This window comes from Carcharhinus amblyrhynchos, chromosome 3 (assembly GCF_965287045.1).
Source record: "Carcharhinus amblyrhynchos chromosome 3, sCarAmb.v2.hapA, whole genome shotgun sequence".
Lineage (NCBI taxonomy): Eukaryota > Metazoa > Chordata > Chondrichthyes > Carcharhiniformes > Carcharhinidae > Carcharhinus > Carcharhinus amblyrhynchos.
Genome location: NC_137326.1, coordinates 1,757,388 through 1,781,616, shown reverse-complemented (window position 1 = coordinate 1,781,616; position 24,229 = coordinate 1,757,388). Strand labels below are relative to the sequence as shown.

At 44.7% G+C, this 24,229-nt stretch overlaps 1 protein-coding gene across 5 annotated transcripts in view; it reads left to right on the top strand.

The window, feature by feature from the left end:
• usp19 (ubiquitin specific peptidase 19) overlaps positions 1-24,229 on the top strand; it is a 134,507-nt gene that overhangs the window by 55,508 nt on the left and 54,770 nt on the right. For 4 of the 5 annotated variants that reach the window (XM_080218611.1, XM_080218607.1, XM_080218606.1 and 1 more), the window contains 5 exons: positions 2,765-3,161; positions 13,519-13,675; positions 14,867-14,938; positions 17,726-17,841; positions 23,401-23,615. In XM_080218611.1, coding sequence (XP_080074737.1) covers positions 2,765-3,161; positions 13,519-13,675; positions 14,867-14,938; positions 17,726-17,841; positions 23,401-23,615 — 957 coding nt within the window. The remainder of the gene's footprint in view (positions 1-2,764; positions 3,162-13,518; positions 13,676-14,866; positions 14,939-17,725; positions 17,842-23,400; positions 23,616-24,229) is intronic. The other variant, XM_080218608.1, reaches the window with a different exon arrangement.

Genomic DNA, 24,229 nt, shown 5'->3' with positions numbered 1-24,229 from the left:
ACTAACCGGCCTATAATTCCCCGCCTTTTGCCTGGCACCCTTCTTAAACAACGGCGTAACATTAGCCGTTTTCCAATCATCCGGCACTTCCCCGGAATCCAGCGACATCTTGAGGCTAAAGGATATGGGGGGGGCGGGGGGCGGCGGGGACTTTGATCAACCATGATCAAAATGAATGGTAGAGCAGGGTCGAATGGCCAACTCCCGCTTCTAGTTTTTATTTTCTGTGTTAGCCAGGTGTTCCAGAGGTGAGTGTAGGACCAGGAAGATGGTGTCTGTTGTGGCATCTGCAGACTTGGCAATAGTACATCCACTTCCCTTGTCCAAGTCAGAAACATATATACTAAATAGCTAGAACATGTCTGCAAAATTCTATCAGAGGTGTTATAGTTTTAATTTGATGTCAGTAGGATGGTATTTGGAAGGAGAAGCGATTAGTCATTGATTGACAGTATTTGTTGTATTTATGGGACAGCAGCAGGATATTGTTTGTCTAACAGCTCAATGTTGGAGGAAGCCATTGGCTGAATAATGATGACATTGCCTGCAGCAGATAGCACCTGCCCCCATGGCATTTCATAGTCACAGCCATGGTAACAATACAACAAACTTGCTTTTTTATTTCCTGCTTTGTCTCTTTGTGCTTCTGGTTGTATTGTGCGTCACAGCAGCTCAACTAACATTCTGTCTTTCTCGTTTTCATTCCTCCCTGATGAGGTATTTTATTTAATTTCCTCCTTTTTATGCAACCAAAAATGAGCAGGATACAGGCAGAATGGAAGGTTTCCCCAGTGACTGTCCTGCCTCTACCTGACTCACTGGTCCAATAGAGAAACCATGTCTTTTTTTCAAGGCTACTTAGGTTTTGCTGATACTGTTTACAATCAGTTGGCTTTGAAGCTAGTGGCATATTTTGACCATATAGAAGAGTATCTGTTAAAGATGGATTGAGGCAGCGATCTGCTTCTCATTCTGTTCATGGGCAGTATTGTTGAAGCCACATTCTTTAACCATCTCAGGGCAACTAGGAATTGACAATGTTGGCCACTTTAGAGGGAACTATCCCAACCTCATGGTGGGGGCTAGAATTTTGTGTAGGTGCAGATAGGATATGATATTGGTGAATCAGCTAGCATTCTTCATAATCCAGCAGATTTCATGGTTATTTTTCCATTTGAAAGTCCAATTTTATTGATTGACAGTCATAATTTATGATGGAATCTGAATGCCTGACCTCCTGTTACTGGTCCATAAGGGGAACCAGTTGAACTGGGGTCAATAGACTCTCTCTCAGTTTGTGGGCAGGCTGATCAGAAATGAATGAAATTCACAAAGCCTGTTTATTGGCGCTAAAATTAGGAGATACATGAACTCTTCAGCCAGGGCAGACCTGTCCAAATAAGATGAAGAAAGGGACTAGAGGTGTTAGTTGACTTGTCACTCAGCTTGTCCAAACAGTGAGCAACTAATAAATAAAGGAGATAGGAGATTGGGTGGTAAACACCGATCTGTTCAGATTCCTGGAGATAATGCTAAAGTTGTCCAGGGCCCTGGCCGTCACACAAACCAGCTTCCCATCCATGACTTCATCTACTCTTCCGGCTGTCTTGGAAAAGCAGCCAGCATAATCAACAATCCCATGCGTCCCAGTCTTTCTCTCTTCCACCTTCTAAAGATACAAAAGTCTGAGATCAGATACCAACCGACTCAAGAACAGCATCTTCTCTGCTGCCATCAGACTTCTGAAAGGAGCTAACATGTTAAACTGATCTTTCTCTATACCCTAGCTATGATTGTAACACTATATTCTGTACCCTCTTTTTTCCTTCTCCCTATGTGCTCTATGAATGGTATGCTTTGCCTGTATATTGTATAAGAAGCAATACTTTTCACTGTATCCTAATACGCATGACAAATCAAATCAAATATGGGATACTTGTCTTTATTAGCTGAGACATTGAATCTAAAATAAGGGAGGTTATGTTGGAGCTGTATAAAACACAGCTGGATATTGTGTACAGTTCTGGTCACCACGCTGTAGGAAGGATGTGATTGCACTGGAGTGGGTGCAGAGGAGATTCATCAAGATGTTGTCTGGGGCTGAAGCATTTCAGCTTTGGAGAGAGGCTGAATAGGGTGGGGTTGTTTTCCTTGGAGCAAAGAAGGCTGAGGCGGAAAACAGTTGAAGGATTTGGATAGGAAGAAACGTTTCCCCTTAGTAGAAAGGTCAATAATCAGGAGACATTGATATAAGATAAAGGGCAGAAGATTTGAGGAAAGAAGCTTTCACCCAGCGGGTGGTGGGAACCTGTAACACTCTGCCTGAAAGGGTGGTAGAGGCAGGAACCTCACAAGCTTTAAGCATTTAGATGTGTGAGTCCTTGAAATACCATAGCGTAAAGGCAATGGACCAAGTGCTGGAAAATGGGATTAGAATCCATAGGTGCTTAATGGCTGGTGCAGACACGATGAGCCTCTTTTTGGGCTGTAAAGCCCCTTTACTCTGACTCTTTGATCACCCCTCCTAAATTGACTCCATTTGCACCCAGCTTTTGTCCAGCTAGCCTGCTTTGTAGTGCTGTGTGATGTTTTCCGATACGAAAGGAAAATGTTGCTGTGAAAGATTGATGCTCAAGAAGTAAGAGATCAGATGGGTCAGCATTTCTTCATCTGGACTGATCTCATGAAGCACCAACCTATAATGGTGTGTGAAGTTCCAATTAAATTGCCTTTGGCACTAATGCTTTTATTTTCTTTCCAAAAGATGGAAGTGACAGAGAAAGAGGAACTGCTGCCCAAGAACCAGGATATCAATGCTGTAACAGCTGGGTTACTCAGTAAAGCTGTGGCAAAGGCTTCAGCAAGTGTAAGCGTTCCCATGGAACAGAGAGAAAGTGCAGCAGAGGGTAAGACTCAGGAACCTGCTGGAGATGGACGTGAGGATGCTGACGCAGCACTGGAGAAAGCTCTGGCTCAAAACCCTCTTCTGAATGAGAACTCTGTTGGGAGATCTGTTGGGAAGCCAGCGGACCCTGTTGAACAGGTAACTGGAGAAACAGTGCCAGTGGGTAGACCCCATGAAGACAGCACATCACAACCTAGCTCACCTGTGGAAAAGACTGATCAGACAAAGGATGATCCTGCTGAGGAAAAGGTTGAAGGTAATGGATTGAGGCACATTATTTAAATGTTATTTGCAGAAAACTAGACTTAAAACACTTCTTTTGCCATATTTTACTGTTAGTTCACAACACTAAATGTACGTACAAAATTGCGAGGCATCTTGAAGGGAATTGCTTGATAGAGCAGACGCAGCACGGTTTCATTAAAGGGAAGTCGTGTCTGACAAATTTACTGGAGTTCTATGAGGATGTGTCTAGGGCGGTGGATAGAGGAGAGCCGGTGGATGTGGTCTTTCTAGATTTTCAGAAAGCGTTTGACAAAGTACCTCACAAGAGGTTATTGCAGAAGGTCGAGGGACATGGAATTGGGGGTAGGGTGTTAGCGTGGATAGATGATTGGTTGTCAAATAGGGGGCAGAGAGTGGGGGTCAACGGGTGCTATTCGGATTGGCGGATGGTGACTAGTGGAGTGCCCCAGGGGTCGGTGCTGGGACCTCAGCTTTTTACCATTTATATAGATGATCTGGAGGAGGGAACCGAGTGTAGAGTGTCGAAATTTGCTGATGACACCAAGATTGGGGGAACGGCAAATTGTGCGGAGGGTGTGGAGAGTCTGCAGAAGGATCTAAATAGGCTGGGCGAATGGGCCAGGAAATGGCAAATGGAATTTAATGTTGGCAAGTGTGAGGTGGTCCACTTTGGTAGGAAAAATGGTAGGAAGGACTATTACTTACGAGGCGAAAAACTGCAGCAGGCGACGGTGCAGAGGGACCTCGGGGTCCTTGTGCATGAGTCGCAAAAACCCAGCTTGCAGGTGCAGCAGGTGGTCAGGAAGGCGAATGGGATGCTGGCCTTCATAGCGAAGGGGATTGAATATAAAAGTAGGGAGGTCTTGCTGCAGCTGTATAGGGCATTGGTGAGGCCGCAACTGGAGTACTGTGTGCATTTTTGGGCGCCGCACCTGCGCAAAGATATTTTGGCCTTGGAGGGAGTGCAGAGGAGGTTTACTAGGCTGATACCGGAGTTGAGGGGGTTGAGCTATGAGGAGAGGCTGAATAAACTGGGCTTGTACTCGTTAGAGTTTAGAAGAATGAGAGGAGATCTCATTGAGACGTATAAGATGATGAATGGGATGGATAGGATAGAGGTGGAAAGACTCTTCCCGCTCAAAAAAGACAATAGGACTAGGGGGCACAGCCTCAAGATAAAAGGGGGGCGGTTTAGAACGGAGTTGAGGAGGAACTTCTTCACTCAAAGGGTGGTGAATCTCTGGAATTCTCTGCCCGTTGAAGTGGTGGAGGCTGCCTCGCTAAATATTTTTAAGACGCGGGTTGATGGGTTTTTGATAGGAGAGGGGATTAAGGGTTATGGGGAGAGGGCGCGAAAGTGGAACTGAGCAGCGACAGATCAGCCATGATCTTATTGAATGGCGGGGCAGGCTCGAAGGGCTGGATGGCCTACTCCTGCTCCTATTTCTTATGTTCTTATGTTCTAAAAGCAGTTGTGCAATCCAGCTGCTCTGCTGGCTTTTAATGCTCCACATGAGCTTCTTCCCAACCTATTACACCAAATCCCATCAAAATATCCTTCAATTCCTTTCTCCCTCATCCCTCATGTATGTTGCTGGCTTCTTAAATCCATCTATGCTATCTTAATTTATGATCCCCAGTTTTGTGGTCTCCCACAGTGGTATCATTGAGAGAGAGCCAGGGTAATGCTCTGGCAAATGGTGGAGTTTAAATTCAGTAAAACATCTGGAATGAAAAGTCTTAATTATAATTGTTGTTATAATATTGGTTCTTTAATATCCTAATATCCTGCCATCCTGCCGCCCTTGCCTGGCCTGGCCTACGTGACTCCAAGACCCACAGAGCAATGTGGCTGACTGTTAACCATGGTGCACTAAAAAAGTTGATTCGCTGGTTAAAAGGAAAAAGGAGGCTTATGTCAGGATGAGACTTGAGGGCTCAGGCAGTGCACTGGAAAGCCTTAGATTGGCTAGGAGGGAGTTAAAGAGTGAGTTAAGAAGGGCTAAAAGAGGACATGAGAAGACTTTGGCTGATAGGATTAAGGAGAATCCTAAGGCGTTCTATAGATATGTTAAGAACAGAAGATTGGTTAGGGCAAGATTAGGGCCAGTTAGAGACAGCAGTGGGAAGTTATGTGTGGAACCGGAAGAGATTGGAGAGGCATTGAACCAATATTTCTCTTTGGTATTCACGCAGGGAGACATAAATGTAGCTGTGGAGAACACTGGGTAAAAGGGTTGTAAACTGGATAGTATTGCAGTTGATAAGGAGGATGTGCTAGATATTCTTGAGGATTTGAAAATAGATAAGTCCCCTGGGCCATTTACCCTAGGATTCTCTGGGAGGCAAGAGAGGCGATTGCGGAGCCTCTGGCTCTGATCTTCAGGTCGTCGTTGGTCACAGGTATAGTGCCAGAAGATTGGAGGATAGCGAATGTTGTCCCATTGTTTAAGAAGGGGAACAGAGACTTCCCCGGGAATTATAGACCAGTGAGTCTGACTTCTGTTGTGGGCAAAGTTTTAGAAAAAATTATTAGGGATAGGATTTATAGTTATTTAGAGAGTAATGAATTGATTGGAGATAGTCAGCATGGTTTTGTGGAGGGTAGGTCGTGCCTTACTAACCTTATTGAGTTTTTTGAGAAAGTGACCAAAGAGGTGGATGGGGGTAGGGCAGTTGACGTGATATATATGGACTTTAGTAAGGCGTTTGATAAGGTTCACCATGGAAGGCTTCTGCAGAAAATGCAGATGTATGGGATTGAGGGTGATTTAGTTAATTGGATCAGGAATTGGCTAGCGGATAGGAGACAGAGGGTGGTGGTTGATGGTAAGTATTCATCATGGAGTTCGGTTACAAGTGGTGTGCCTCAGGGATCTGTTTTGGGGCCACTGCTGTTTGTAATTTTTATAAATGATCTGGATGAGGGTATAGTTGGTGGATTAGTAAATTTGCTGATGACACCAAAGTCGGAGGAGTGGTAGATAGTGAGGAGGGGTGTCATAGTTTACAGAGAGACTTGGACAAGTTGCAGAGCTGGGCCGAGAGGTGGCGGATGGAGTTCAATGCAGAAAAGTGTGAGGTAATTCACTTTGGCAGGAATAACAGATGTGTAGAGTATAGGGCTAACGGTAGGACTCTGAATAGTGTTGATGAACAGAGGGATCTAGGTGTATGTGTACATAGATCCCTGAAAGTTGGGAATCAAGTAGATAAGGTTGTTAGGAAGGCATACGGTGTCTTGGCGTTTATTGGTAGGGGGATTGAGTTTAGGAGCCGCAGCGTCATGTTGCAACTGTACAAAACTCTGATGCGGCCACACTTGGAGTATTGTGTGCAGTTCTGGTCCCCACGTTATAGGAAGGATGTGGAGGCATTGGAGAGGGTGCAGAGGAGGTTTACCAGAATGTTGCCTGGTATGGAGGGGAGGTCCTATGAGGAGAGACTGAGGGATTTGAGGTTGTTTTCGTTAGAAAGAAGGCGGCTAAGAGGGGACCTTATTGAAACATATAAGATGATTAGAGGTTTAGATAGGGTGGACAGTGATAGCCTTTTTCCTCGGATGGAGAAAGCTAGCACGAGGGGGCATAGCTTTAAATTAAGGGGTGGTAGTTATAGGACGGATGTCGGGGTAGGTTCTTTACCCAGAGGGTGGTGAGGGATTGGAATGCCCTGCCTGCTGCAGTTGTAAATGCGCCTAGTTTGGGGGCGTTTAAGAGATCCGTGGATAGGTTTATGGACGGAAAGGGATTGGTTTAGGTTAGAGGGTCATTGCTTTTTAATTGGTCGGCACAACATCGTGGGCCGAAGGGCCTGTTCTGCGCTGTAATGTTCTATGTTCTATGTTCTATGTTAAGTGCCATCTACAATGGCCTAGCATGCCAACATCAACTCTGGACCCCTTGAAGTCTCATGGCACTAGGTCAAACATGGGCAAGGAAACCTGTTGATTACCATGTACCATCCTCACTTCCTCAAGTATTCCTCCCTTGAGGAAGCATTGGTGTTGGCAAGGGCACAGAATGGACTCTGGGTGGCAGACTTCATTGTCCCATCAACAAGAGTTGCTTTGTAGTACTGCCACACCCAGCTGGCTGGTCCTGAAGGACATCCCTGCTAGACTGGGACTTTGGCTGGTAGTGAGGGAGCCAACAAGAGGGAAAAATATATTCATCCTCCCAACCTGTCTGCTGCAGATTTATCTGTCCACGTCAGTATCAGAAGGAGTTACCATCTCACAATCCTTGAACTTTGAGGATACCTTCCATCTTTCCAAATTGGACCAACTTTGAACATATCCAGCAACTCCAGACAGGATATCCATTGGGCGCCATCAGAATTGTATGCAATCACAATCTATAACCTCGTGATCTTGCATGTCCCCCACTCTACCATTACTACAAAGCCAGGGGATCAACTCTGGTACAATGGAGAGTGCAGGAAGGCATGTCAGGAGCAACACCAAGCATACCTGAAGATGAGGTGCCAATCTGGTGAAGCTGCAACACAGGACTATAGGCATGAAACAGCATTAGCAGCAAGTTATAGGCAGGAGTAATAATTCTACACCCAATGAATCAGATATAAGCTCTGCAGTCCTGCCACATCCAACAGTGAATGATGGAGCCCAGCTTATCAGTCAACAGATGAGGCATTCAACTAGAAATGCTGAGTGGATGATTCATCTCGGCCTCCTCCAGAGGTCCCCAGCATCACAGATGTCAGTCTTTAGTCAATTCAATTTACTTTACATAATGTCAAGAAATGGCTGAAGACACTGGATACTGCAAAGGCTACGACTTCTGATAATAATCCTGATAATAGGGAAGACTTGTGCTCCAGAACTTGCTGAACCCCTAGCCAAACTGTTGCAGTGCAGCTACAACACTGGCATCTATCCAACAAAATGGAAAATTGCCCAGGTATGTCCTATACACAAGAAACAGAACAAATCCAACCTGACCAATTATTGCCCCATCAATCTACTTTTGATCATTAGTCAAGTGATGGGAGGGATCATCAACAGCACTCAAGCGGTGCTTACTCAGCAATAACCTGTTCTCTGACTCTATTTAAGTTCCACCAGGGTCACTCAGTTCCTGACTTCTTACTGCTTTGGTTGAAACTTGGACAGAGAACTGAACTCCAAAAATGTGAGAATGACAGCCCTTGGCATCAAGGCAATATTCGACTGAGTGTGACATCAAGGAGCCCAAGTAAAACTGGAGTCAGTTGGAATCAGGGAAAACGCTCCACTGGTTGACGCAAGGGAAGATGGTTGTGGTGATTGGACAGGACATCATTGCAGGAGTCTCTCACTCATACATCTTCAGCTGCTACATCAATGCCCTTCCTTCCATCATGAGGTCAGAAATGGGAATATTTGCTGGTGACTGCACAATGTTCAGCACCATTCCCAACTCCTAAGATACTAAAGCAGTTCTTTTCCAAACGCAGCAAGATTGGACAATATCCAGATTTGGACTGACGAGTGGAAGTAGCATTTGTGTGGCAACGACCATCTCCAACAGGAGAGGATCGAACAATCTCTCCTTGACACTCAGTGGCATTACCTTTGCTGAATTCCACTATCAACATCCTGGGAGTTACCATTGACAAGAAACTGAACTGGACTAGCCATATAAATACTGTAGTTACAAGAGCAGATAAAGGCTAGGAATCCTGTGGTGAGTAACTCACCTGACCTCCCCAATGCCTGTCCACCATCTACAACGTACAAGTCTGGAGTGTAGAGGAACATTATCCTCTTGACTGCATGAGTATTGCTCCATTAACAGTAAAGAAGTGCGAGACAACCCCGGACAAAGCACTCACTTAATTGCTACCCCTCCACAAATATTCTCTGCCTCTGCAGCCATGAGCACCATTCAAGATGCACTGCAGGAACCCACCAAAGCTCCTTAGGTAGCACCTTACAAATCCACTACCATTTATAAGGGTAAGAGCAGCTGATACCTGGCTACACCACCAGCTGGAAGTCCTCCTTCACGTCACTCACTATCCTGACTTGCAAATATATTTCTGTTCCTTCAGTGGGACTGGGTAGAAATCCTGGAACAGCAGTATAACCTCACAGGTTATTGCAGAAGGTCAAGGGACATGGAGTTGGGGATAGGGTGTTAGCGTGGATAGAGGATTGGTTGTCAAATAGGAGGCAGAGAGTGGGGGTCAACGGGTGCTATTCGGATTGGCGGATGGTGACTAGTGGAGTGCCCCAGGGGTCAGTGCTGGGGCCTCAGCTTTTTACCATTTATATAGATGATCTGCAGGAGGGAACCGAGTGTAGGGTGTCGAAATTTGCTGATGACACCAAGATTGGGGGAACGGCAAATTGTGCAGAGGGTGTGGAGAGTCTGCAGAAGGATCTAGATAGGCTGGGCGAATGGGCCAGGAAATGGCAAATGGAATTTAATGTTGGCAAGTGTGAGGTGGTCCATTTTGGTAGGAAGAATGGTAGGAAGGACTATTACTTACGTGGCGAAAAACTGCAGCAGGCGACAGTGCAGAGGGACCTCGGGGTCCTTGTGCATGAGTCGCAAAAACCCAGCTTGCAGGTGCAGCAGGTGGTCAGGAAGGCGAATGGGATGCTGGCCTTCATAGCGAAGGGGATTGAATATAAAAGTAGGGAGGTCTTGCTGCAGCTGTATAGGGCATTGGTGAGGCCGCAGCTGGAGTACTGTGTGCAGTTTTGGGCGCCATACTTACGCAAGGATATTTTGGCCTTGGAGGGAGTGCAGAGGAGGTTTACTAGGCTGATGCCGGAGTTGAGGGGGTTGAGCTATGAGGAGAGGCTGAATAAACTAGGCTTGTACTCGTTAGAGTTTAGAAGAATGAGGGGAGATCTCATTGAGACGTATAAGATGATGAATGGGATGGATAGGATAGAGGTGGAGAGACTCTTCCTGCTCAAAGGATAGTAGGACTAGGGGGCACAGCCTCAAGATAAAGGGGGGGGGGCGGTTTAGAATGGAGTTGAGGAGGAACTTCTTCACTCAAAGGGTGGTGAATCTCTGGAATTCTCTGCCCGTTGAAGTGGTGGAGGCTACCTCGCTAAATATATTTAAGACGCGGGTTGATGGGTTTTTGATAAGAGAGGGGATTAAGGGTTATGGGGAGAGGGCGGGAAAGTGGAACTGAGCAGCGACAGATCAGCCATGATCTTATTGAATGGCGGGGCAGGCTCGAAGGGCTAGTTGGCCTACTCCTGCTCCTATTTCTTATGTTCTTATGTATGGGTGTACCTATATCTCGGGGACTGCAATGGTTCAAGAAGGCAGCTCACCACCACCTTCCCAAGGGCTGATAACAATGGGCAACAAATGCTGGCCTAGCCAGTGACACCCACATCCTGTAAATTAGTTTAAAAATATATATATTTTCTACATCTCAATCAAATAGTACATAATTCTAAAGCCCTCAGAAGTCACTGCCTCAGCCTTCACTTTCTAGAGAAAAGAGGCCAGTGTGTTCACTTCTTCCTGATACCCTTGATGAGCATTCTGTTCGATTGTAAAGAAAGCCAAATCGCATCCTCCCATTTAACTAACTTCAAACATACATTCCTTCCTAGCAGATGAGTGGATGCTGACCATGGTTTGGAACCATGGCTGATATTAGGGTATCCAAGGACACTGATTCTTGCATCTCCTCAGCTGATGCTCAGAATGGCATCCGCTATCTTGGCACAGACCTGGGACTGCCTCTGATAAAAGCAAAATACAGCGGATGCTGGAAATTGGAAATAAAAACAGAATATGTTGGATAAACTCAGCAGGGCTGGCAGCATCTTTGGAAACTGCCATCTAGAACTATTGCAGTCCCCGAGGTGTAGGTACACTCAGTGTTGTTAGGGAGGGAGTGCCAGGATTTCCACACCGTGACAGTGAAAGAAGGGAGATATATTTCCAAGTCAGGATAGTGAGTGACATGGAGGAGAACTTTCAGAAGCACAGTTAATGTTTCTAGTGCTATGACCCTCTTACAGGACTAAAAAGGGTTAGAAATGTGATGAATTATATATATTTTGGAGAAGCGGGGGGGTGAGGCAAAATGGAAAGTCAATGAAAGATCAGAGTTGAGAGACTGATAAGGATGTCATGGACAAAGAGGCATCATTAGGGACTGAAAAGTGTTAATAGAGGCAAAGGAAGGAGAATCAGAATGTGTCAATAAAAGAACAGAGGCCAGTGCTCAATTGGAACAAAACTGAACGACGGTCTCGTGTATTCTGTTCTGTATATATCAGGACCGCACTGTGAACGTAGAGCTATCAGTGTCTGGTTAGAGCTATGCTCAAAGGTTTAATTAAAGTTGAAGGGTTTTGCTGGAGTAAACAAGGAAACATTGCTTCCACTGGCAGGAGGTGTCAGTAATCAAAAGAGACAGATTTCTTAATTAGCAAAACAAGCACAGGGAGTGATATTTTTTAGCTAAAGCTGTGATCCGGGATATGCTGCCTGAACGGGTTGTGTTGCGGATTTGAACAGACACTTGAAAAGCATAAATTTGCAGAGCAATAGGGAAATAACAGGGGATTGGGATTAATTGGATAGCTCTTTCAAAGAGCCAGTCCTTTTGTTTAAAATAATAATCCAGGCATTTTCCTCAATTTGGATGCTGTTCCACACCTTTGCAAATGCTACAGTTGAGTCAAATGTTTCCTTCTGGGAGCACTTTAAATGTTAAAAGATCTGATGAATGAGGAAATTATGTTGGAAGATAAAGGGTTCTAAAGTTGCAATCCTAAAAGGGCAGGAAGGTATTTGATATTAATCCCCATGAAACCAAGCTGAAGGCAGTAGTGTTCCAGCTAGCTCAAAGCATGTTGAGGCTGTCTGTCTGCTATTGACCTCAACAACATGGTCACAATACACAGACCACACTCCTGATTTTTCAGTCTGTAGAATTGCCACAGGGTCTCCCCTGGGCCTGATGTAATGCAAGGGCAACAGTCTGGACACTTGTCAATTTTCCAAGTTATGCACTTGGAAAGTAATTGGAACCGGAGCTTGTACCAGATATGCATACAAGAACTGGTTTCTTATTGCAAGCTTGTGGAGTTATTCAAGGTGAAGGACATGTGGTACCAACTCATGTCATTGACTTGGTTTCAAAAACACTATGCAAAATACTTATTCCTGCAGACAGTGCCCGAATGGTGGGAACGGATAGAAAGCTGATGAAATTTAATGCAGGCAAATGATAAATATTGAGAATGGAAAGGACAATCCAACAACTCATGCGCTCCATAAACGTGATTCAGTTATCACAGGAAGAAGCTGAAATTACCCCAGGACTCCAGCATGTCCAACAAATGCAGAGCAACCTTTGGTGAAAGGAATGGTCAAAGTGGAATATTCAATGAGGCCGTGATCAAACTGACCTTGAAAGCTGGGTCCCGAATTATCATTGAGAGCAAAAGATTCAAGTCCTGGAAGCCGAGAGGTCTTTACCAGGTCAGGAGTCTGATTTCCCAGATCGATGTGATGCAGTGATACAAAAACAAACAAAGAGCAACCCAGCACGGGAAACAGGCCCTTCAGCCCAACGAGCCCGCGCCGCCATTTCAGCAAAGCATTTTCCTACACCTACCCTGCCCTGTGTGCATGTGAATGGTACCCCTACTTATAAAAGTTCAAAAGCTGGTTGTTAGAATGGAAATTCTTAAATCCAGATTACTTCAAATTGCAAGTAGAATAAAAGAGTCAAACTAAAGGTGAATCAGAGAAGTCTCATTTGTAACTTAGTTTGTGACCCTAGACTTCAGATCTTTTAAAAACATTATTTTGTGGGATGTGACAGTCACTGGTAAGGCCCATCATTCTTGCACATCCCCAGTTGCCCTTGAGAAGCTGATGGTAAGCCATCTTCTTAAATGAGATGTTGCAGTCCATCTGGCGAAGGTACGCTCACTGGTGTTGAGACCAATTTGGTACAACTCTGGACCGTTTCAAAGGGAATCTGAGTCAACCATATTGCAGTGGGTCTGGACTGACATGTGGGTCAGTAGAAATGGCAGATTTCCTTCCCTAAAGAACATGAGTGAACCAGGTGGGTTTTTACAACGATCAATGATAGTTTCACCATTACTGAGACTAGCTTTCAGTTCCAGATTTTTATTAAGGAATTCAATTTGAATTCCAGTAGCTGATGTGGTGGAATTTGGGTCTGTGGATTGCTAGTCCAGGAACATTACCACAACACCACTATCTCCCCAAATGAATCCGTGGTTGTGAAATGTTCAGCACCAGCTGCTGTGATGAGCAGGAAAGTATTGTACTGAAACCAAGTGTGTAACTTGAAATTGCATTAATATTAATTCCTTTTTCTCCTTCAATGTTTTGCAGTTCCAGATAGTTATGTGAATTTGAGCTTTGTTAAATATGACTCTTATGAGAAGGGAACGGATTCCATGGTAGTGCACGTGTACGTGAAGGAGATCTGCAAAAACGTGTCCAAGGTTCTTTTCCGAGAACAAGACTTCACTCTCATTTTTCAAACTAGGTGAGAACCAAGATCAGTGATTAGAGGATTCCACCAGAGGGTGAAATATTTACTATCCATCAGCACAGAACGTGCAGGGGAATTAGAAACGCAGTCTTCATCAGAAACTCTAGTGTGTCTGCTCTGGCTCAGGTTTCATCCTCTTTCAGTTGGAAGGTTGTGGGTTCAAATGATACCTGATAGACTTAAGCACGCAATCCAAGATGATACTCCAGTGCAATCTGAGGGAGTGCTGCACTCCTGAGGTGGAATCTTTAAACTGATGTCCCATTTGCTTTCAGGTGGAAGTAATTGACCCTGTGGCGCCAAGATGTATCAAGCCTCTGGAACTGGGACATTTGTCCTCAGCAAATTTGTTTATTCTAGACTGGACCCAGGTACAAAAGGCATGCCAACCTAGGAACTGGACAGTGAAGTGGGGCCAAGGCTCCAGCCATTTTCTGGTGATGGGCAGCATGAGCAGATCTCCAGCTCTCTCCTTTTTCCCCTTTCTTTCCATATCGAGCGACCATGTAGTGGAGTGTTCCTGAACCACCTCAAGAATTTTCCTTTGAGGCCTTAGTGAAGCTTGCCAGCTGGATGCTGGTGTGACTCCCTTTAAGGCCACACACTTTGTCAGCAGTAAGATAATGTATCAAAGACAGAATCAATGGCCTCACAGTGCCAGAATTCTAGATCTCATTATTCTTTTTTGCAGCAGCAGGGAAAGGCCCCTGGGTTCCCTGAGTGTAGCAGCTGAATCTGTCCCAAACGTGCTCATTAATGATTCCTGCTTGAGATCAGCCATCTTTCACAACGGTTGACCTGGGGTTCCAGCTGAGCAGGAAGCCTAGATTAATCATCATTGACTCTCAGTGGCAGTTCAGTTCAGGCTTTCAAGGTCCAATTAATTTTGTCGGCCACAGGGAAAATATCCTGAAGTTGGTTTTCAATGTCACTTTACCATTATGCTGTCTGACTTTTGGATTGGGATTGAATTTAAACTGGTATTCCCTTATAATGTCTTGCATATCCTGCTGAGGGAGACTGCATCAACATTATTTTAAGCATGTTTTACCTTTCTACTTCTACTGGTATTGATGCATTATAATGTAAAGGTGCAGTTGATATTGATGCATTATAATGTAACGGTGTCATTGGTTAAGAAGCAGATTGCATCTTCAAGGATACTGTTCTGATTTTGTTTTAAAGCCATGAACCATTTCTGCGCATCCACCCTGACTGTGGACCAAACACCATCTTCAAATGGCAGGTTAAAGTTCGGTAAGAGCAGCAGTAATCTGTGTTTGCCACATGTTACTCACTGGTTATGAATGGGCCTACTTTTAAAATCTATAAACCATTTCACAAAGGACTTGGAGCGAATCACTCGGCATTGGTACAAGAACTTCCATTAAATGACCATGCAGTGCTTCTTGGCATGCTCTGAGATTTGATTATTGTGGTCTCAGCTCACTCCCTATGAATGTCACCCACCGCACCCTCTACACACAATGCACGTGCACACTCCACAAGTCAGCACTAGCCAGCTGCTTTAGGATGTAAGATTGTGTGGAACCAGTAGCATCATGCACTCCAGAACAGTTGATCCTTACTCAGATTGCATTGTGATTTGGGTGCAGAATTGAACCCAACTCCAAAAGATAACATGTTTTATTTTTGTTAGTGAGTTACTGATATATAATGGGACATTTGTTGTGTATATTTGGCCTGATCTACGTCCTTGGCCCAGAGGGGAGAGGTTTCTGAGTATCCATTCAGTATCTGTATGAAGTTACACAGTGAAAGGTCACAATTCTGTCCACTACCAAGCGCTTAATTCGGGTCCAGCACTAGCTGCAAACAATGCTCTTTCTAAATTTGGCACAAATATTTCCATTTCTTGCACCAGCCTTCCTGTTAATGTCTGAATAAGCAATCTGATTGTTGAAATATTATAATTTAGTGCAATGTGATGTAATATTGAAACTTTATAAGAGGCTGCCTGTGAGTTGAATTCCAGCTTCTAGACATTAAGCAGAGTGCGAATCCACTTGTGCCACCCTCCAATTTACAGTCGTGAAACAGTTTGTTCTTAAAGAGCTGCTGTAATTCTGTGTGCTGGGTTTGGATTTGGATGGTTACAGGTTAAATGCTGGCTGTTGGCAGTTGTCCTTGAATCTTGATCTGTCAGTTAACATTCAACTACTCTAGAAAGCTAACCCAGAAAAACTCCCCCACGCATCTGTTGCCCCTGAGCTCACTGACGTCCACTTTCCATTTCTCCAGCCCGTGTCCATGAGCATAATATCCTTATTTTTTGCTTGTAAGACCTTCATTGCAGTCCTCGCTAAATCCTGTATCTTGGTAGAAATTCTGTATCTTGCAACCATGATCCAGTCTCCATTCAACCATCAGTGACCATTGCCACCTCCTTTATCATCTCCAGCTTCATACTCAGTGATCTTCAGTCTTCTGAGAAGCTCCCTGTATATGGAAGGTCTACAAGGGAATTGTATTTGGAAGAAAAACATTTAAAACTAAAATGTTCATTCTGTTTGGAGTATTGGTAGTTGATGGTGTTGGATTAGAATTTTGAATCTGAAGGGAAGAATTCTGTTGCATTCCTTCCTGAGAATGGGACTTGTACAGGCTCATTCTACTTAATGTTTGATTTAAATTAGGAACAATGGATGATGTACAAGGCCGGTGAAGACTGTGGCTGATTTGGATAGATTTTTGATTAGTGACGGAATTGATGATTATGGGGACAGACAGGATAGAGGAGTAGAGACCCGAGTCAGATCAGCCATTGACTGGTGAAGCAGGCATATAGGGCTGAATGCCTAACTCCTATATTCCAGTGAACGTCACCCACTCCACCCCCTCACACACACAGCATACACGTACAAAAGCAGTTCTCCTCTCCTCTAACATACATGCCCATTGCTTCCCAAACTTGTTTTTGTTTTTGCTGTGACCCCAGGCTTCACATTGGTTTGACCCCAAGGTAAAAGTTGAGGGTGGGAGGGCTGGGGGTGGGGGTTCAAACAGTAGGGATACAAACACAAAAAAGATGCTTTGCCAGCTCAACTGGTGTCAGCAATCAGACCTCAAAACTCGTTTGAATTGGGCAATACCCATGAGCTGGTATCAAGACTCATGTTTGACAAGGTCTTGCATCTGATCCCAGGACTCTCACATTTGAGTCTCTGCCCTGCAGCTGCCATTGCCGCCTCGGAGCTCGTAACCCCAATTGCATATCCTTCACAGTTTGGGAACCCCTATGCTACTTTCTCATGTAGTCCATTTCACTGTTACACAAAGTGGAGCAGAGGAGGAAGGCCATTCAACCTGCCTCTGTACGTGCAGGACATGCTCCAGTTCCTGATGATGACAGCATTTTCCCTGCTGATTCCAGGGAATTTGCCTCCAGGATTTACTCAGGAGGCCATTATGTGTTGATCACTTTGTGGCTAGAACTTGTTGACATTGGTTGTAAATTTACTCCTTTCCAATTTGAGCCAATGCCCATCAGTTCCCCCAAACCACCATTGGCTCCCCCTTTTCTACTGTCGATTGTCTGAAATATCTTCTGCCACGTCCTTGCACAATGTGAAATCCAAATTTATCTGCTGTTTTCATATAGCTCAGTGCTGAGGAAAAGCAGTGTAAATATAAATACTGACTGATCCCTAGAGGCAGTGAAACAAAACGGCAGAATATTTTATCCATTCACCTCATTGCAATGCCTCGTGAAGTATCGGAAATGGTTCTGTAACTTTCCTAATTGCCTTTGCTCTATTTCCCAGCCAGCTGCTTTTTAAACCCCAGTTCTGCTATCTTTACACAATTGCTGTTGAAAATCAGTTCAAATCAAGCAGCCTGTTGACCTCCATCGTCCTCTGCAATGACTCAAGAGATGGAAAATCAGGTGATATAACATTAGCCAAAGGCAACAGTGGCAAATCAGCTACTGAAAAAACCAGGGAGAGTGAGTGCTGTGGTGACTCAGTGATCCTGTGACAAGCTTTTCTATAATTACTTGTTTTGATCTTGTCTTCCCCTCAGGAATCTAATTAATCCAGAGCAGTGCCAGTACACCTTCACAACGTCCCGCATCGATATCAGTTTAAAGAAGAGGCAGAATCAGCGCTGGGGAGGACTTGAGGCTCTCGCAGCACAAGGTCTGCAGAGTGACATCCAAGTAACTAGAAATAATTAAATACAAAGCAGGTCAGTCGGCTCTAGGAAAGAAACACAATCTTATGATGGAGGACACACTATCATCAAATACTCTGTTTCCCAAATGCTGACTGACCTGCTGTGTATTTTCAGTGTATTTACTGTCCTCCTTATGCTGTGATGTGAACCAAGCCAGCCTACAGCATGAACGGTATGTCAGGTTTGGTCCAGTAATTGCTCATCATTCATTATCATCTCAGAATGTATGCTGTGCAGTAATATTTCGGGCTATGGTGGCAGTGTGAAATTTTTATCTTGAGAAATTAGACAGATGTGTAATTCCTGGTTCTGATCCCCAATCTACACTGGTTGGAAAGAGGATCTTAAGGAGAGGTGTAGTCAGTAGGGAGGGCATAGGGAAATCCAACACTAATGGTACCCTAGTCCTGACAAAATATCTGGAATGCAGCCTGGTCAAAACCGCCACCTTGTTCTGTCAGGGACATGTAAAAGGCTCGCTCCAAGCACTGGCATTTGTGCAACAACATCACTATCTAAGCGAGGGATCACGAAGGTGTGTGTGTCAGGCTCGCCATGGCAGGAGCCGATGGCGGCTGAATGGACCACCATCAAGTCCACTCTGTGATCGACATCATGCAGCCCCAAAGCAAAGACGGAAACAAACGTGCCACAGGAAAATCAACACTGAGGCACACACGGACCCTGTTAACGAGCAATATTCAGCCAGCACCTCACTGCCAACCTGATAACTCCCAATGACCCAGGGATGCAGAGTGACCACCACACCTGGTCTGCCCTCAAGGCGTCCTGCAAAGAGATGCTTGGCCACTCAACCAGAAAAATATCCAGAATAGTTCGATGAGAATGAGCAGGAGATCCAGGTCACAGGCATTAGGCTTCTCTGAACCTGAAATTGCCACCCAGAGTAAGAAAGCAACTCTACAGACGGCTGAAAGCTGAGGTCCAGCAAAAAAAAACTACAACCTAAAGAACAGATGCTGAGTGGAGAATGATGTGGAGATGCCAGTGTTGGACTGGGGTAAACACAGTAAGAAGTCTCACAACACCAGGTAAAAGTCCAACACGTTTATTTGGTACCCAAGCTTTTGGAGTGTCATTCTTTTTTTCGAGTGAGTCTTACCTGAAGAAGGAGTGACACTGAAAGCTTGTGGTACCAAATAAACCTGTTGGACTTTAAGCTGGTGTTGTGAGACTTCTTAGAGTGGAGAAAGCACAGGAGATCTATAAATATGAGGGAATCCACTTTGGTGGCAGTAATAGGAAGACAGATTATGACTTGAATGTGTGTAAGTTGAGAGAGGTGGTTACTCAGCAAGACCTTGAAATCCTCGTGCATCAGTCGCTGAAAGTAAGTGAGCAGGTACAGCAGGCAGTAAAGAAGGCATATGATATGCTGGCCTTCATAGCGAGAGGATTTGAGTATAGGGATCAGGATGTTTTGTTGCAGTTATATAGGGCATTAGTGAGGCCACATCTAGAATATTGTGTGCGGTTTTGGTGTTCTTATCTGAGGAAGGATCTCCTTGCTATAGAGGGAGTCCAGCAAAGGTTTACCAGGCTGATTGCTGGGATGGCAGGTCTGTCATGAGGAGAGAGTATGTTGGTTAGGATTATAGTCACTGGAGTTTAGAAGAGCGAAAGGGGATCCCATAGAAACTTATAAAATTCTAACAGGTTAGACAGGGTAGATTCAAAAAGAATGTTCCTGATAGTGGGGAAGCCTGGTACTAGGGGTCATAGTTTGAGGATAAGAATTGAGGTGAGAAGAAATTTCTTCACCCAGAGGGGGGCGAAATGTGTGGAATTCACTCCCACAGAATGTAGTTGAGACCAAAACATTCTGATTTCAAGAAGAAATTAGATATAGCTCTTGGGGCTAAAGGGCTCGAGATATGGGGAGAAGTGGGGGATCAGGATATTGAATTTGATGATCAAAATGAATGGCAGAGCAGGCTCGAAGGGCTGAATGGCCTATTCCTGCTTCTAGTTTCCATGTTTCTATCCTAAACGTCCATAAGACAAAGTTCCGAGAGGGAAAATTAAAGTAGATGGTGTCACACTGGAGCAAATAAGTACGTTTGTCCCTTTAGAACAGATAAAAGATGGACGATGTGATGCAGAACTCAGAACAAGAGTTGAAATATCCAGAAGGAATGATGTGAATGTGAAGGATGTGTGAACAACAAAGCTCAAGTTTGTAACAAGGAAAAAAAAACTCCATTCTATCCACTTTCCATCCGCTTCAAAAACCTGGACAATAAAATCTGTGGAAGAACATGGCCTTTGAAATATGGATGTTAAGGTGTATGCTAAAAATTCCTTGTACAGAGCAGAAGACAACAAAGTTCTTGAAATAGAATGAAAAGAATTTGGAAAAAGTGACATCCAGAAAAGAAAGTGTCAGTCATTTGGTCATTTGATCAAAGCTGAAGCAATCTCTCCGAGAGGGTAAAGTAGCGAGGAGCCGAAAGAGAGGCTCACCTAGACATGGTTGCATGACAGGCATAACAGAGCAGTTGCAGACGCGCTACAGTAGATTGGCTAGGAGGGAGTTAAAGAGTGAGTTAAGAAGAGCTAAAAGAGGACACGAGAAGACTTTGGCTGATAGGATTAAGGAGAATCCTAAGGCGTTCTATAGATGTGTTAAGAACAGAAGATTGGTTAGGGCCAGTTAGAGACAGCAGTGGGAAGTTATATGTGGAACCTGAAGAGATTGGAGAGGCATTGAACCAATATTTCTCTTTGATATTCACGCAGGGAGACATAAATGTAGCTGTGGAGAACACTGGGTTACAGGGTTGTAAACTGGATAGTATTGCAGTTGATAAGGAGGATGTACTAGATATTCTTGAGGGTTTGAAAATAGATAAGTCCCCTGGGCCGGACGGGATTTACCCTAGGATTCTCTGGGAGGCAAGAGAGGCAATTGCAGAGCCTCTGGCTCTGATCTTCAGGTGGTCGTTGGTCACAGGTATCGTGCCAGAAGATTGGAGGATAGCGAATGTTGTTCCATTGTTTAAGAAGGGGAACAGAGACTTCCCCGGGAATTATAGACCGGTGAGTCTTACTTCTGTTGTGGGCAAAGTTTTAGAAAAAATTATTAGGGATAGGATTTATAGTTATTTGGAGAGTAATGAATTGATTGGAGATAGTCAGCACGGTTTTGTGAAGGGTAGGTCGTGCCTTACTAACCTTATTGAGTTTTTTGAGAAAGTGAGACCAAAGAGGTGGATGGGGGTAAGGCAGTTGACGTGGTGTATATGGACTTTAGTAAGGCGTTTGATAAGGTTCACCGTGGAAGGCTTCTGCAGAAAATGCAGATGTATGGGATTGAGGGTGATTTAGTTAATTGGATCAGGAATTGGCTAGCAGATAGGAGACAGAGGGTGGTGGTTGATGGAAGGTATTCGTCATGGAGTTCGGTTACGAGTGGTGTGCCTCAGGGATCTGTTTTGGGGCCACTGCTGTTTGTAATTTTTATAAATGATCTGGATGAGGGTATAGTTGGGTGGATCAGTAAATTTGCTGATGACACCAAAGTCGGAGGAGTGGTAGATAGTGAAGAGGGGTGTCATAGTTTACAGAGAGACTTGGACAAGTTGCAGAGCTGGGCCGAGAGGTGGCGGATGGAGTTTAATGCGGAGAAGTGTGAGGTAATTCACTTTGGCAGGAATAACAGATGTGTAGAGTATAGGGCTAACGGTAGGACTCTGAATAGTGTTGATGAACAGAGGGATCGAGGTGTATGTGTACATAGATCCCTGAAAGTTGGGAATCAAGTAGATAAGGTAGTTAGGAAGGCATACCGTGTCTTGGCGTTTATTGGTAGGGGGATTGAATTTAGGAGTCGCAACGTCATGTTGCAACTGTACAAAACTCTGGTGTGTCCGCACTTGGAGTATTGTGTGCAGTTCTGGTTCCCACATTATAGGAAGGATGTGGAGGCATTGGAGAGGGTGCAGAGGAGGTTTACCAGGATGTTGCCTGGTATGGAGGGAAGGTCCTATGGGAAGAGAGAGACTGAGGGATTTGGGCTTGTTTTCGTTAGAAAGAAGGTGGCTAAGAGGGGACCTTATTGAAACATACAAGATGATTAGAGGTTTAGATAGGGTGGAAAGTGATAGCCTTTTTCCTCATATGGCGAAAGCTAGCACGAGGGGACATAGCTTTAAATTAAGGGGTGGTAGTTATAGGACGGATGTCAGGGGTAGGTTCTTTACCCAGAGGGTGGTGAGGGATTGGAATGCCCTGCCTGCTGCAGTTGTAAATGCGCCTAGTTTGGGGTGTTTAAGAGATCCGTGGATAGGTTTATGGATGGAAAGGGATTGGTTTAGGTTAGAGGGTCATTGCTTTTTTAATTGGTCGGCGCAACATCGTGGGCCGAAGGGCCTGTTCTGAGCTGTTATGTTCTATGATGTGTGAGGATGGTGCAAGGCAGACCAGTCTGGAATACTATGATAGCAGATCCCCTGGTAAGAGTCACTGCAAGCAGCAGCTACACAGCCTGATCAGTATATTCCACAATATCACATCGCTCCTATGGTCTACCAATCTAAAGACTCCTTGCTGTGCTCTGTCAAAATCATTGTGACTGGATGGCACAGCAGGTTAGTCTGCTAGCCTTCCAATTTGCAGATCTGGATTGAACTAACTCAGACGTGGGATAAGGGTTACATATGAAATGAGATTGAGGAATCACAGCACAAGACTATCCTTCATTACCCAATGATTTTTTTTATTATCTTAGAGTGCAGAAAACTTGAATATCACTGCACTTTCTGTAATGGCCATTTTGAAATGTTTTTAATGTTCTTCAAGATGTTTTATGAAGAAAGTATATATTTGCAACAAAAAAAATAAATGGGGAGATTTCATTGGGGCCACAGAATGTTTGGGAAATCAAGAATACTAATTGGGGTGTTGTACAGAGTATGCTTCCGATTTTGAGGTTTAGACATGTAATTATGCTTTAATTAATTAGAGGGGGCTTTACACTGTATCTACCCCGGTGTTATACCTATCTTGAGAGTGTTTGATGGGGGACAGTGTAGAGGGAGCTTTACTCTGTATCTAACCCCGTGCTGTACCTGTCCTGGGAGTGTTTGATGGGGCACAGGGTAGAGGGAGCTTTACTCTGTATCTAACCCCATGCTGTCCCTGTCCTGGGAGTGTTTGATGGGGGACAGTGTAGAGGGAGCTTTACTCTGTATCTAACCCCGTGCTGTACCTATCCTGGGAGTGTTTGATGGGGCACAGGGTAGAGGGAGCTTTACTCTGTATCTAACCCCGTGCTGTACCTGTCCTGGGAGTGTTTGATGGGGGACAGGGTAGAGGGAGCTTGACTCTGTATCTAATCCCGTGCTCTACCTGTCCTGGGAGTGTTTACTCTGAAATTATCCCAGGGGGCGAAAAGTAGGAATTCAAACTTCTGTAGCTGTTGTTGCTTTAAGAGGATACTTAAGCCTGTGTGTGTTTTCACTGGACCTTCTAAACACAAGCCTTGTGCTCCCCTGTTTAAGGTGCAGTGGGGGGTGCCAAAGTAGCTGTGCCTGCAGGCCCACCTTCACTGGATAAAGCACAGCCTGGGAGCAGCCAGCATGCACTTCCTCCCAAGGAGGAGCCACGTTCAAATGAGAAAGAGAAACTGCGCACAGAGGAGGCCAGCCTCGAGTCAGTGGCAATCAGGTCAGCACCTGAGAACGTCCAGATTAAGCAGGACACACTGGTAACATCGGTAAGTAATGTTGTTTGGAGTGATGTATGTTCAAAGATCAGTCTCCTAAAGGTGCAGTCAAACTTTTATTCAGTAAAAAGATCAGTTTTTTTTGTTTGTATTATTTGTCTTGAGAAGTTGAACTGCTTCTGTCCATGTTTGATGCAATTAAGGGGCTTGCTAGGCCATTAGTGAGCAGTTAAGAATAAATCCATTTGGATCCTGCGAAGGCCATTCAGCTTCTGACCTTATTACAGACTTGGTCCAGATGTAGATATAAGAGCTGAATGCCAGAGATGAGATGAGAGTGGCTGCCCTTGACATCTAGACTGCATTCGAACAAATGTGGCATCAAGGAGCCCGAGCAAAACTAGATTCAGTGGGAATCGGGGAAAAGACTCAGCAACTTGAATTCATACCTGGCACAACGGAAATGGCTTTTTTGGTTGGAAGTCAATCATCTCAGCTCCAGGACATTGCTGCAGGAGTTCCTCAGGATAATGATCCAGGCCCACTCTCCTTCAGCTGCTTCATCAACGACCTCCTCTCGATTCAAGCAGCTCAACATCTTCACCGTTTCTTCACTGTTACTGGCTCAACTCCCTCCCTAACAGCAGTGTGGGTGTATCTACACC